Here is a 14,067-nt window from a genome sequence, read left to right on the forward strand (position 1 = left end):
GCTGCACATATTTGCCAACCACTGCCCATATCTTGTAAATGTTGGCCTACATTCCTTGAAGACTTAATGTACGAAGTGTGTTCAAAAAGTAGGGTGACTATATTTATATGAAAAAATATTTATTTATTTATTTAACACTTGTGCCAATGCTTCTTACAATCTTCGAAACACTTCTTATAAGCAGTTTTCAGTAGAGCCTTGAGAACTTCCAGCAATGCAGTTTTTATTTCCCCCGTCATTGAAAATCTTCATCCTTTCATAGGTCTCTTCAGTTCTGGGAACAGGAAAAAGTTGCAGGGGGCCCAATCTGGTGAATTTGATGGCTGAGGCATGATTGTCATGTTGGTTTTTGCCAAAAAATCTCTCACAAGCAACAATGAATGAGCATGTGCACTGTCGTGATGCAAAAGCCATGACTTGGTTTTCCACAATTCCAGACTTTTTTGCATATTAGTTCTCGCAAGCAGTGAATAACGTCAAGGTAATACTCCTCAGGGAGTCAGACCTAGTGATACGTGGCTGGCGACCACGGGGCCCCGAGCTGAGTCCTGGCATTGCTTCCACTTACTTATGCCAGGCTCCTCACTCTTATCTTTCCTATCTGGCCACCCTCGGCCAGCTCTTGTTCTTTTCCGACCCTGACGCTATTAGGTTTCGAGGGCTAGGGGTCTTTCATTTTCCAACCTATACTTCTCATGCAGCGTCTGACCCGGAGCGGGCGGCTGCAAAAGGCGTCTGTATCCCATGTTAGGGGCGGCCTCCAGAACTGCGGAAGGCAACGGAATACCACCGCAGATTATCTTCCCTGCATAATGCAGTCTCCATTTTATGCACAAAAAATGGCTTCCTCTCATGTTAAATCAGTGTCCGGAGGTAAAATAGTCCCCCATTCGGATCTCCGGGGGGGGAGGGGGGGGGGGGGGGACAACTTGAAAGGAGGCAAAAAATCAAAACGAGAATTGGTACCTGGAATGTCAGAACTCTGCTACAAGCAGGAAAACTAGAAAACCTTAAAAGAGAGATCGAAAAGAATCATATGGACCTCGTAGGAGTTGCTGAAGTAAGATGGAATGGACATGGAGAGTTGCAGTCAGATGAATATGTATTCTACTACTCAGGAGGAGAAGTAAAAGGAATTAATGGAGTAGGAATGATTATGACAAAGGAATTGGCTAAATGTGTGGAATATGTAGAGTATGCAAATGACCGGGTTATTGGTGTAAGGCTGAAAGGAGCACAAAAAGATTTACTGATTGTCCAGGTGTAATGCCAACTTCAGAACATGATGACCAAATTGTAGAGGAAACGTACAATGTAATAGAGAGAATAATGGATGAAAATAAAAAATGCTGCAAAATAGTAATGGGAGACTGGAACGCCATTGTGGGAGAAGGGAAAGAGGGAAACATAGTAGGCAGTCATGGTCTTGGAAACAGAAATGACAGAGGTGAATGGTTAATTGACTTCTGCAGGGAAAGGCAGCTCATAGTGGCAAACACATGGTTCAAGAACCATAAGAGGAGGTTCTACACTTGGAAATCACCGGGGGATAAATATAGAAACCAAATCGATTTTATACTGGTAGAAGAAAGATATAGGAATGGAATCAAGAAGGTGCAAACATTACCAGGTGCAGATATTAATAGTGACCACAACTTACTTATGGCAGAAATAGAAATAAGAATGAAAAAACTGAAAAAGGCGACAATGGTGAAGAAATGGGATCTAGAGAAGATAAGGTCCAACAAAGAACAAATTACAGAAATGCTGTCTCGGGACTTTCTAAACACATTACGAGACAAAGAAGCACCTGATAATGCCAACGAGTACTGGAATATGCTGAAAGAAGGAATCATTAAAGCAGGACAGCAAAATATAGGATATGTAAAAGGGAAAAGATCAAAAAAACCATGGGTCACACAAGAAATGATTTCCAAGATGGAGGAGAGAAGAAAATTGAAAAACAAGAACACTGAAGATGCAAGAAAGATATACCGAAGGTTAAATAACGAACTGCGAAGAGAAACAGAGCAGGCTAGGAAAAAATGGCTAAAAGAGGAATGTGATGAAATTGAAGAACTGGACAGGAAAGGAAGATACGACTTACTATACAACAGAGTAAAGACTATGACATGGGAACAAAACAGAGCAGGAAGTGCTACTATGGAAATTTTGAGTAAAGACGAAGAGGTAGTGTATAAAGATCATGACGATGTCCTCCAGAGATGGGAAGAATATATAAAAGAGCTATATGACACAGATAGCAAACCAGAAACTCTGGAACTTGAATCACACAACAGTGTAAGTGATGAAGAGAAAGGACCGACCATCATAATGGAAGAAGTAAAGTCTGCTATTGCTGCAATGAAAAATGGCAAAGCAGTAGGTACAGATACAATACCGGGAGAAATACTAAAATGCTTGAACCACAATGGAATAAGAGAAATATTGAGGTTATGTAATAAAATATATGACAGTGGTGAATGGCCTGAGGACTTTTTGACAACAGTAATGATTCCATTGCCGAAAAAACAAGGAACCAAGAAATGCAGCGAGCACAGGACAATCAGCCTCATTTCACATGCAGCCAAAGTGATGTTAAGAATAATTAATAAAAGACTTGAAAAAGTAATAGAGGAGAATCTCGGCGAGGAGCAGTTTGGCTTTAGACGGAATACGGGCACCAGAGATGCAATAGGGCTCCTACGAATCTTAGGAGAAAGGTTTATTGAAAAAGGAAGAGACCTATATATGTGCTTCATCGATTTAGAAAAGGCATTTGACAATGTGGTTTGGGACAAGCTGGCGACTATTATGAGGGAAAAGAGAGTGGACTGGAAAACCAGAAGACTTATAAACTCATTGAACCTTAATCAAAAAGTTTCAGTTAAAGTGAGAGGAGAAAGTACAAACTGGATCAGACTAGGGAAAGGAGTAAGACAAGGATGCTGTTTATCACCTACTCTTTTCAACCTGTACTTGGAAAATATGATTGACCAATGCTCATTAGATGACAAAGGAGTAGAAATTGGAGGAAGAAGAGTAGGGTGCTTGAGATTTGCTGATGACATGGTCCTTCTAGCCACAGGGGAAAAAGAATTACAGGATTTGGTGGACACCATTGCAACTAACGGAAAAAAATATGGAATGAAAATTAACACAAATAAAACAAAAGTATTGGCAATAGGAGGAAATAAGGAACTAAAAATTGTGCTGAATGGAGAAAAACTAGAACAGGTGCAAAATTTTAAGTATCTTGGAAGCAGGATAGACACCGACTGGAAGTGCACTACAGAAATTAAAACAAGGATAGCAATGGCAAAAGAGGCGTTTTATAAGAAAAGGAGAATCTTCTGCAGCGGTATGGACAGAGAACTCAGAAAGAGACTCATAAAATGTATTGTATGGAGTGTTCTTCTATATGGCGCTGAAACATGGACTATGAGGAAAAAAGACAGAGAAAGGCTGGAGGCTTTTGAGATCTGGACATGGCGGAAGATGGAAGGAATAAGTTGGATGGACAGAGTAAAAAATGAAGAGGTACTGAGAAGAGTGGGAGAGAAAAGGCAGTTACTAGATGTAATAAAGAGAAGAAAAAGAAATTGGATTGGGCATATATTAAGAAAAAATGACGGACTGATAAAAACAGTTTTAGAAGGTTATGTAGAAGGGAAAAGGAAGCGAGGAAGGAAGAGATTCCAGATACTGGATGACATGATGGACGGTACAACATACAGCAGCCTTAAGAAGGAAGCAATGGATCGCAGAAAATGGAGAGGCAAAGGACCTGCTAATATAGCAGATAACTGATGATGATGAATACTCCTTATTGATCGTACAACCTTGAGGCAAAAATTCATGATGCACTACGCCACAGTAATTGGGGGGCGGGAAAAAAAAAAAAAAAAAAAAAAAAAAAAAAAAAAAAAAAAAAAAAAAAACAACAACAACAACAACCAGTGAGCAAAGCTTTGACATTTGATCGAACATGGCATGCTTTCTCCGGTCTTGGTTCTTCGTGATGTTTCCATTGGGACGATTGGGCTTTTATTTTGACACCATAATTGTGAACCAATGTTTCCTCACCAGTTATGACCCTTTTGAGCAAATCAGGATCATCACTGAGTCATGCGATGCTCATGCAACGGTTCTTGTGATCAAATTTGAGACGTTTGGGAATGAACTTGGCTGACACACATCTCATGCCCAAAACATCCGAAAAAATTGCATGACATGAGCCGACCGATATGCCACTATCCTCAGCAACTTCTCTTATGGTAATTTGATGATTTTCAAAAACAATTTTCTTCACAGCTTCGACCTTATCATCTGTTGTTGATGTGCTATGGTGTCCAGACCAAAGTTCATCATTGGCATCTTCTTGGCCATCTTGGAAAAAGCTTGTACCACTTGCAAACTTTTTTTTTTTTTTTTACTTACATCAGACTCACCATATGCTGTCAACATTTCAAGTGTTTTAGAGCATTTATTTCCATTTTTCACACAAAATTTGTTGCAAATTCTTTGCTCCATTTTTTTATAATAATCAAAAATCTCCGAGCACACTAAAATAAGTCTAACGTTTCTATCTGTTAAAAACAAATAAAGTAAGCTGTACACTTGAAACAGTGAAAATATGTTTGGGACAGGCATACCAACATAAAAAAAGATCAATAATCAAATGTATGTTGCCCGCACTATTTGAAAAGTCACCTTACTTTTTCAACAGCCCTCATAAGCACAGTAACAAGGATTATGGCTCACTGAATTAAGTAATACCCACAGCATAAAGTAAGTAATAAATACATAATTACAAAAATACAAGGGCAATTGGAATAAGTATTAGTCTGGCAGGGAGACGGCATTGTAAAGTAATGAAATTTTGTTATGTCACTACATGTTGCATTATAATAAAAAGTACTGACTTAATCTGCAAAAAAAAAAAAAAAAGTCTTAATATGACTTTTTTGTTTAAATTGATAAAATTTAATACCAAGACACCAAAACATTCTTTCTTTCAGCCATTTTATTGTCAATATAAATTTGCGAAAATTGATAATCATTTACAAGAAAAGTCACATCTTCATTTTTACAGTTAAGAAATGGGCTGTTGAATTCAATATGTCCCTTTTTCTCTTTAATAGAAAAGAACATCAAAACATAAATCACAGAAAAAAGTATCGAGAAAAGTGTACCATGTGGTACTGCATGACAAGCAGTTGAATATGTACAAAATAGCTGACTCCACAAGCATCCTGCAAGGAAGAGCATAGTAACTTTTATATGAGGAATTATCTACGATAAACCTGAGAAAGAGGGTACTGCATCTGTTGTGCGCTGGCCAACAGCAAATGCAAAAATAAAGTTCTCTGCAATGTTTAGAACACTTTAAAAAGAATCCAAACTACTTTTTGCACCAATATTTTTATTGTCAATAATATGTGGATCCTCTGTTTCACACTGGAACTAAAGAGCAATAGGCAGCGACGTACAAACCAGATGCAGACAATGTCTTCTGGAAAAACCTTTTTCAGATCAATCTATATCTACATCTACACTCTGCAAACCACCATGAGATGCATTGTACCAGTTATTAGTGTTTCTTCTTGTTCCATTCACATGTGGAGCACAGGAAGAATGATCGTTTGAACACCTCTGTAGATGCAGTAATTATTCTAATCTTTTCCTTATGATCCCTATGTGAACGATACATAGAGGGATGCAGTATATGCCCAGACTAATCATATAAAGCTGGTTCTTGAAACTTTGGTAAATAGACTTTCCCGGGATAGTTTACATCTGCCTTTACGAGTCTTCCAGTTCAGTTTCTTCAGTATCTCTGTGACACTCTCCCACGGATTACACAAACCTGTCACCATTCATGCTGACCTTATGTGTATATGTTCAATATCCCCTTTTAGTCCTATCTGGTACAGGTGCAACACACTTGAGCAATATTCTAGGATGAGTTGCACAAGTGATCTGTAAGCAATCTCTTTTGTACACTGATTCACTCCCCAGTATTCTACCATAAAGGGTAGTCTACCACCTGCTTTACCCACGACTAAACCTATGTGATCATTCCATTTCATATATCCTACAAAGTGTTACACCCACGTATTTGTATGAGTTGGCCAATTCCAACAGTGACTCACTGATATTGCAGTTATACAATACTACATTTTTTCATTTTATGAAGTGCAAAATTTTACATTTATGAACATTTAGAGCAAGTTGGCGATCTTTGCACCACTTTGAAATCTTATTCAGATCTGACTGAATATTTATGCAGCTACTTTCAGACGGTACTTTGTTATGGATAACTGTGTCATCTGCAAAAAGTCTGAAGCTACAATTAACATTGTCTATAAGGTCAGTAATACACAACATGAATGGCAAGGGTCCGAACACACCTCTCTGGGGCACACCCAAAGTTACTTCTAAATCTGACAATGGCTCTCCATCCCAGATAACACGTAGTGCCCTCCCTACCAAAAAGTCCTCAATCCAGTCACAAATATCACTTGATACCCCATATGATCATACTTTCAACAATAAGCGTGTGATCATACTTTCAGCAGTAAGTGTGGGTGTAGTCCTGAGTTAACTGCTTTTCAGAAATCAACGAACATTTCATCTACTCGGTTGTCTTGACCCAAAGCTTTCAGTATGTCATTTGAGATAAGCTCAAGATGGGTTTCACGTGATCATGGCTTCCAAATTCCATGCTGGTTGGCATTGAGGTCACTCTGTTCAAGACACCTCATTATGTTTCGGCTCATAATATGTTCTAAGATTCTACAACAAATCGATGTCGAGGATATAGGATGGTAGTTTTGTGGATCACTGCTCTGCTACCCTTCTTGTAGATGGGTGTGACCTGTGCCTTTTTCCAATAAACGGGCAACAGCTTTTTTTTTTTCAAGGGATCTATGACAGATTATAGTTAAAATAGGGGCTAACTCAACTGCAAATTCAGTATAGAATCTGACAGGGATTTTATTGGGCCCTGGAGCTTAGTTCGATGTAACATCCACGAGATAAATTTTAGCTACAGTGCAACAAGAGGATATTATGCCTCTAACAGTTATAAACATTATCTATCCGACATATATAAAAACAGTGAAATAAAACAAAATGATGATAAATATTAATTATTTACGTAATATTTTATGATGTAATTGGATATATCGATGTGTATCATACAAAGATAATGATAATTGTAAATTCATTTTATGATCTGCGTTCGTCTTCCTTTGTTTTTACCTTTTTTTGTTGGCTTTTGTAGGTTGCGGACGCAAGACACGTATAAAACTGAGGTCTGTTAAGAAATTGTAATTATTTGTTAATTATTCCTTGAGAATAGAGTTCATTATTATTATAAATATGAATGAATAATTATTTGTAACTTTAATTCGTCTCTCAATAATCATTATCTGTGTTAATTATTTCTTTCCGCTGCAAGGAGCGCAGCCATTGATGATAGGGATTTGTATCGCATTTTTATCTGTGTTTCTTATGATGAAAGTATCAAAGGAAAGGAAATTTGCTCTAACAATAGAAAGTCTCTGTCAACTGTCTGCCACCATCTTAACAATTATCTCAGCGGCAAATTCAAATTATGCAACTCTGCAGCGATAAATGCGGAAGGTAATAAAAATGTGTAAAAATAAATATGCACCAGTGGTCCCAAACTCATTTTAATGAAAGTAATTCGAATCAGATTGGTTCTTTAAAGATAGTGCTCATAGCCCGATCAATATAACAAACTTTTATTGCTGATGTACGGAGCCGAAATTAATTACGCACGAGTTGCGAAGAATATTGTTTCAGGTAACATACGTCAGTCTTGTGCGCAGCTGATATTCGGTTGTTTTAATGATCATTTTCCTGAAGATAACTGTTTAAATCATAATCAATAGCCGTATAGAATCTTTTGTATGAACTGTGATTTAGTGACACTTACACAACTTACAGACAACACTTTAACACAATGTTAACTTGGATTTATTTAGCAACTTGACCAAATCTTTAGCAGGGAGACAAAATTATTTTGTAATTACTCACTGTAATGAAATAACATTATCATTTTCATTTACAAATTAGTTAAATACCAAACCACTGAATAACACAGCAAATGCCACATTGATTTTAACGATTTCAGTCGCTCAATGCCACTGACAATAAAACTTATTTCATTCATTTTTTCAGTGGTATGAGGATTAAGTTGGGGCAGCTCTCCTGGGTTTCCTTTGTAAAGGAACATATGAAAACGGAGTTCAGCATTTCAGCTTTTGCTTTGGTACTTTCAATTTCAGTTCCTGTCTCATTCGCCAGGGATTGCGAATAACTGCCTTTACTTACAACAATGAACCTGAACACAAGTTTTCAGCAATAGCAATGTTAGGGTATCCAAAATACAAATTGTTGAAATACCCTCCCCACCCTGAGATTTGATAGATTTTGTCTTCCACCTTTCCCAAACATAAAGCAATTTGTGGCTGTAATATATTTTGAAGACAATGCAAATGTACATCCAATAATTTGAAGACTTCCCCGAATTCCATTTCAGAGACATAATCTGGAAAAATGTTGAACAAAGTGCATTTTTGTAATTGGGGACTATGCTATTTTCAACATCAAAAAACAATCTGTCACTGCTACCAGGAAAGTTGCCCCTCAGCATCACACAGCCTAATGTACACCACAACAGAACTGATTCCATAAATAAAAGATGATTAGTGTGATTATCAAATTTTCTTAACATAAATTAAATGTGTGTTTTAGTTTCTTGAGTTCTTAAAACTATGATTAACTGTACCTGAATGGTCCCGAATCTTTTCGTTTAAAGGCTGTTGGTGCATTTGGATCATTTACAACAACACTTATGACATCCATACCAATCTGATACTGTTTTGGCCCTTTGAGATCAAGCAACATTTGTGTATTATTATGAGCAGCCTGAATGATTACTTGGTATATTGGATTGTTATTGTATGTATCACGATTATTAGCACAACCACCAGCTGTCAGTCCTTCCCATTTGCCAGTAACCTGAAACAGAGGAGGATTTTAGTTAATTAACAGACTTCAGCTGTCTCACATACAAATACAGTATAGGACTAACATAACTTTAACATCTGGATGGATCATCATTCCAGAAATGGGTGGGTATTTCTTCGTGATTATGTATGACACTGCCATTTTCCAGAAACAAATGATTCAGCTATGAATTAACTGACAAAAGATTATTCATTAACATTTAACTGTCATGATTTTGTTGACAAAAGGTTATTCAAGTACAACCTTGTTAATGTGATGTAGCATTATGCATATTCCACAAACTGGATGGGCACACCTCCTATTCCTGAAGTAAGGAAGGAATATTTAAATCTCATCAATTTCTAGGTCATTAGAGATGGGTGCACAAGCTCAAATTGGGCAAAGATGGGAAAGAAAGGCAGATGTGTTCATTCTTTTGGCACCACGCCATTTGTATTAAAAAATTTAGGAAAACATGGAAAACAAAATCTGCATGATCTGATGGATATTTGACCATTGTTTCTCCTGGAAATCTCCTAAAATCCTGCATCAAGACTTTCAGTATATCCCTACAAAATCAATTTAGCCCAAGAACTAACAGAGAGAGTTTGAGAGATACAGTGAGCCATTTGTCAGGAAATACATAACAGATCCACTGAGTACTCATTAGTTGTTCAGTGGTAAGGCATGTTTTCATGTGTGTCATGGCAGTAGTCAGAGAGCAAATATATTTAATGTGAGAGAACACATCTCAGTTGTACTTTGATTACTTGTTATGTCACATATCCAAAACATCCAATGATGATTTTCTAAAAAGTTGAGACCAGTTACAATACCATTTGAGTGATTCGAGGCGAAAAAATACAATGATGACTTTCTAAGAAGTTGAGACCAGTTACAGTACCATTTGAGTGATTCGAAGCCAAAAAATACATTCTTTCCAAGATGGTCAAAGTCTCCCCTTACGGTAGCAAGCCTGGTTTTTGTTTGTTTGTTTGTTTTAGTTTTTTTCTTTTCTTTTTTTTTCTTTTTAGCTTGCTTTATGCTTTGTTTCACCTTGCTTTTACAGATTGCCAAAATACGAGAACTGTTTCATGTACAACTCAGACTAGCAAAATCATGGAAGCGTTTCTTCAACTGTTTTTCAAAACTATTTGGTTATTACTTACATACAAAAAGTTGTACTTGTAACACACACAATAAATAATATGCCTGTAAACATATGGATATTCATATTTTAACTGTTTTGTTGAATTAAATTAAATCAAATCCCATACACCATGAAGGCCAACTGCAAGGTCAAGAAGGGTTTATTACTGTTCTTAATTCTCAAAAGGGTCACTATCAAATTGAGGCTCCAAGCTTCGTGGGTCTTATCAAGAGCCCAAGGAAAGCTAAGTAATGGTAATGTCTAAGAAAAAGGGGATTGGAGGGCAGGAGTTGGGGGGGGGGGGGGGGGGGGGGGGACAAACTGATATATTGCTTGTGTGGAAAAATGTTCTCAAATTGACTCTGCAACTTTACAATTGGTTGTGAAAGTAACTTAAACTTACCTGTTTGGTGTACTCATATGGATCACCAATCTTCCTCAATGAAAATGGGCAAGTGCCATATGCTCTCAGAGTATAATAGATGGTGTTCATTTTCTCATATTGTGAAATAACTAAAGTATATCTTTTAGCACTGGTTTCAGTCAAGACCAATTTGCAGAGATAATGAGGACTGTTTATACGGACACCATCAATAAATGGAGGTGGATCATCTAAAAGGAAAAAAAAAGAAAGTTCACTTTATTACATTGTTCGTATATATATATATAGACACACACACACACACACACACACACACACACACACACACACACACACACTTTCGTCTTTCCCTCTCCTTCCCTCTTTCCTGATGAGGCAACAGTTTGTTGCGAAAGCTTGAATTTTGTGTGTATGTTTGTGTTTGTTTGTGTGTCTATCGACATGCCAGCGCTTCAAATGAAAGTGCTGGCAGGTCGACAGACACACAAACAAACACAAACATACACACAAAATTCAAGCTTTCGCAACAAATTGTTGCCTCTCAGGAAAGAGGGAAGGAGAGGGAAAGACTAAAGGATGTGGGTTTTAAGGAAGAGGGTAAGGAGTCATTCCAATCCCGGGAGCGGAAAGACTTACCTTAGGGGGAAAAAAGGACGGGTATACACTCGCACACACACACATATCCATCTACACATATACAGACACAAGCAGACATATTTAAAGACCAGGGCAGGATTTGAGGAAGTCGTATCCCTGCTGGATAGCCACATTCAGAGTCTGATCCAGTCCCGGAAGTATCCTGTCACAAGTGGGGCGCTTTTGTGTTTCTTCTGTGGGAGGTTCTGGGTTTGAGAGGATGAGGAAGCGGCTCTGGTTATTTGTTTCTGTACCAGGTCGGGAGGGTAGTTGCGGGATGCGAAAGCTGTTGTCAGGTTGTTGGTATAATGGTTCAGGGATTCCGGACTGGAGCAGATTCGTTTGCCACGAAGACCTAGGCTGTAGGGAAGGGACCGTTTGATGTGGAATGGGTGGCAGCTATCATAATGGTGGTACTGTTGCTTGTTGGTGGGTTTGATGTGGACGGATGTGTGGAGCTGGCTATTGGACAGGTGGAGGTCAACATCAAGGAAAGTGGCATGGGATTTGGAGTAGGACCAGGTGAATCTGATGGAACCAAAGGAGTTGAGGTTGGAGAGGAAAATCTGGAGTTCTTCTTCAATGTGAGTCCAGATCATGCAGATGTCATCAATAAATCTGTACCAAACTTTGGGTTTGCAGGCTTGGGTAACCAAGAAGGCATCCTCTAAGCGACCCATGAATAGGTTGGCGTATGAGGGGGCCATCCGGGTACCCATGGCTGTTCCCTTTAATTGTTGGTATGTCTGGCCTTCAAAAGTGAAGAAGTTGTGGGTCAGGATGAAGCTGGCTGAGGCAATGAGGAAAGAGGTTTTAGGTAGGGTTGCAGGTGATCGGCGTGAAAGGAAGTGCTCCATCGCAGCGAGGCCCTGGACAATGGACAATGGACCGGTCAGCCTTCAGATCACGGGTAGCCTGGGCTTCAGCAGTGGTGATGTTGGGAGTAGGATTAAGGTTTTTTAAGAAGGATTGAGAGGCAAGGCTGGAAGTCAGAAATTCCTGGAAGGTTTGGAGAGGGTGATTTTGAGGAAGAGGAGGTGGGTCCCGCTGTGACGGAGGATGGAACTGTTCTAGGCAGGGTTCAATTTGGACAGTGTCTTGGGGAGTTGGATCATTAGGAGTAGGATTAGGATCATTTTTCTTCGTGGCAAAGTGATACTTCCAGCACAGAGTACGAGTGTAGGACAGTAAATCTTTGACGAGGGCTGTTTGGTTGAATCTGGGAGTGGGGCTGAAGGTGAGGCCTTTGGATAGGACAGAGGTTTCGGATTGGGAGAGAGGTTTGGAGGAAAGGTTAACTACTGAATTAGGGTGTTATGGTTCCAGATTGTGTTGATTGGAATTTTGAGGTTTTGGAGGGAGTGGAGCTGGAAGTGGGAGGTTGAGTAGATGGGAGAGACTGGGTTTGTGTGCAATGAGAGGAGGTTGAGGTTTGCTGGAAAGGTTGTGAAGGGTGAGTGAGTTGCCTTTCCGGAGGTGGGAAACCAGGAGATCGGATAGTTTTTTGAGGTGAAGGGTGGCATGCTGGGAACTTGCTCTTCAATATATCCTCTGTTCCCGTTATCCACCAGGCCTCAATCTCCGCTAATTTCAAGTTGCCGCCACTCATACCTCACATGTCATTCAACAACATCTTTGCCTCTGCACTTCCACCTCGACTGACATCTCTGCCCAAACTCTTTGCCTTTACAAATGTCCGCTTGTGTCTGTGTATGTGCGGATGGATATGAGTGTGTGTGCGAGTGTATACCTGTCCTTTTTTCCCCCTAAGGTAAGTCTTTCCGCTCCCGGGTTTGGAATGACTCCTTACCCTCTCCCTTAAAACCCACATCCTTTCGTCTTTCCCTCTCCTTCCCTCTTTCCTGATGAGGCAACAGATTGTTGCGAAAGCTTGAATTTTGTATGTGTGTTTGTGTTTGTTTGTGTGTCTATCGACGTGCCAGGTATATTTTTCCCATGTGGAATGTCGCCCTCTATTAATTCATATATATCTAAAAACAAAGATGATGTGACTTACCAAATGAAAGTGCTGAGAGGTCGACAGACACACAAAATTCAAGCTTTCGCAACAAACTGTTGCCTCATCAGGAAAGAGGGTAGGAGAGGGAAAGACGAAAGGATGTGGGTTTTAAGGGAGAGGGTAAGTAGTCATTCCAATCCTGGGAGCGGAAAGACTTACCTTACGGGGAAAAAAGGACAGGTATACACTCGCAAACACACACATACCCATCCACACATATACAGACACAAGCAGACATAGTAAAAGGCAAAGAGTTTGGGCAGAGATGTCAGTCGAGGTGGAAGTACAGAGGCAAAGATGTTGTTGAATGACAGGTGAGGTATGAGTGGCGGCAACTTGAAATTAGCGGAGGTTGAGGCCTGGTGGATAACGGGAAGAGAGGATACACTGAAGGGCAAGTTCCCATCTCCGGAGTTCGGAGATGCCAAGGTAATCCCATTCCTGATGTCCAGGCAGAGCTTCAAGGAATCCTCAGAACCTTAGGCCCGCTACAAAACCTTTCACCTGACTCCATCAACCTCCTGACCCCACCGATACCTTGCACTCATACCTTCTACCTACTTCCTAAAATTCACAAACCCAAACATCTCGGCTGCCCCATTGTAGCTGGTTACCAAGCCCCCACAGAACATATCTCTGCCTACGTAGATCAACACCTTCAACCCATTACATGCAGTCTCCCATCCTTCATCAAAGACACTAACCACTTTCTCGAACGCCTGGAATCCTTACCCAGTCTGTTACCCCCAGAAACCATCCTTGTAACCATTGATGCCACTTCCCTATACACAAATATCCCGCATGTCCAGGGCCTCGCTGCAATGGAGCACTTCCTTT

General features: G+C 39.6%; 1 protein-coding gene across 1 annotated transcript in view; it reads right to left on the reverse strand.

The window, feature by feature from the left end:
- The window catches only part of LOC126475508 (calpain-7-like), a 103,198-nt gene that overhangs the window by 12,666 nt on the left and 76,465 nt on the right, over positions 1–14,067 (reverse strand). Inside the window, exons 10-11 of the mRNA XM_050103421.1 lie at positions 10,596–10,804; positions 8,822–9,054 (exon numbers count right to left, since the gene is read on the reverse strand). Of these exons, the coding sequence (XP_049959378.1) occupies positions 8,822–9,054; positions 10,596–10,804 (442 nt within the window). The remainder of the gene's footprint in view (positions 1–8,821; positions 9,055–10,595; positions 10,805–14,067) is intronic.

This window comes from Schistocerca serialis, chromosome 4 (genome assembly GCF_023864345.2).
Source record: "Schistocerca serialis cubense isolate TAMUIC-IGC-003099 chromosome 4, iqSchSeri2.2, whole genome shotgun sequence".
Lineage (NCBI taxonomy): Eukaryota > Metazoa > Arthropoda > Insecta > Orthoptera > Acrididae > Schistocerca > Schistocerca serialis.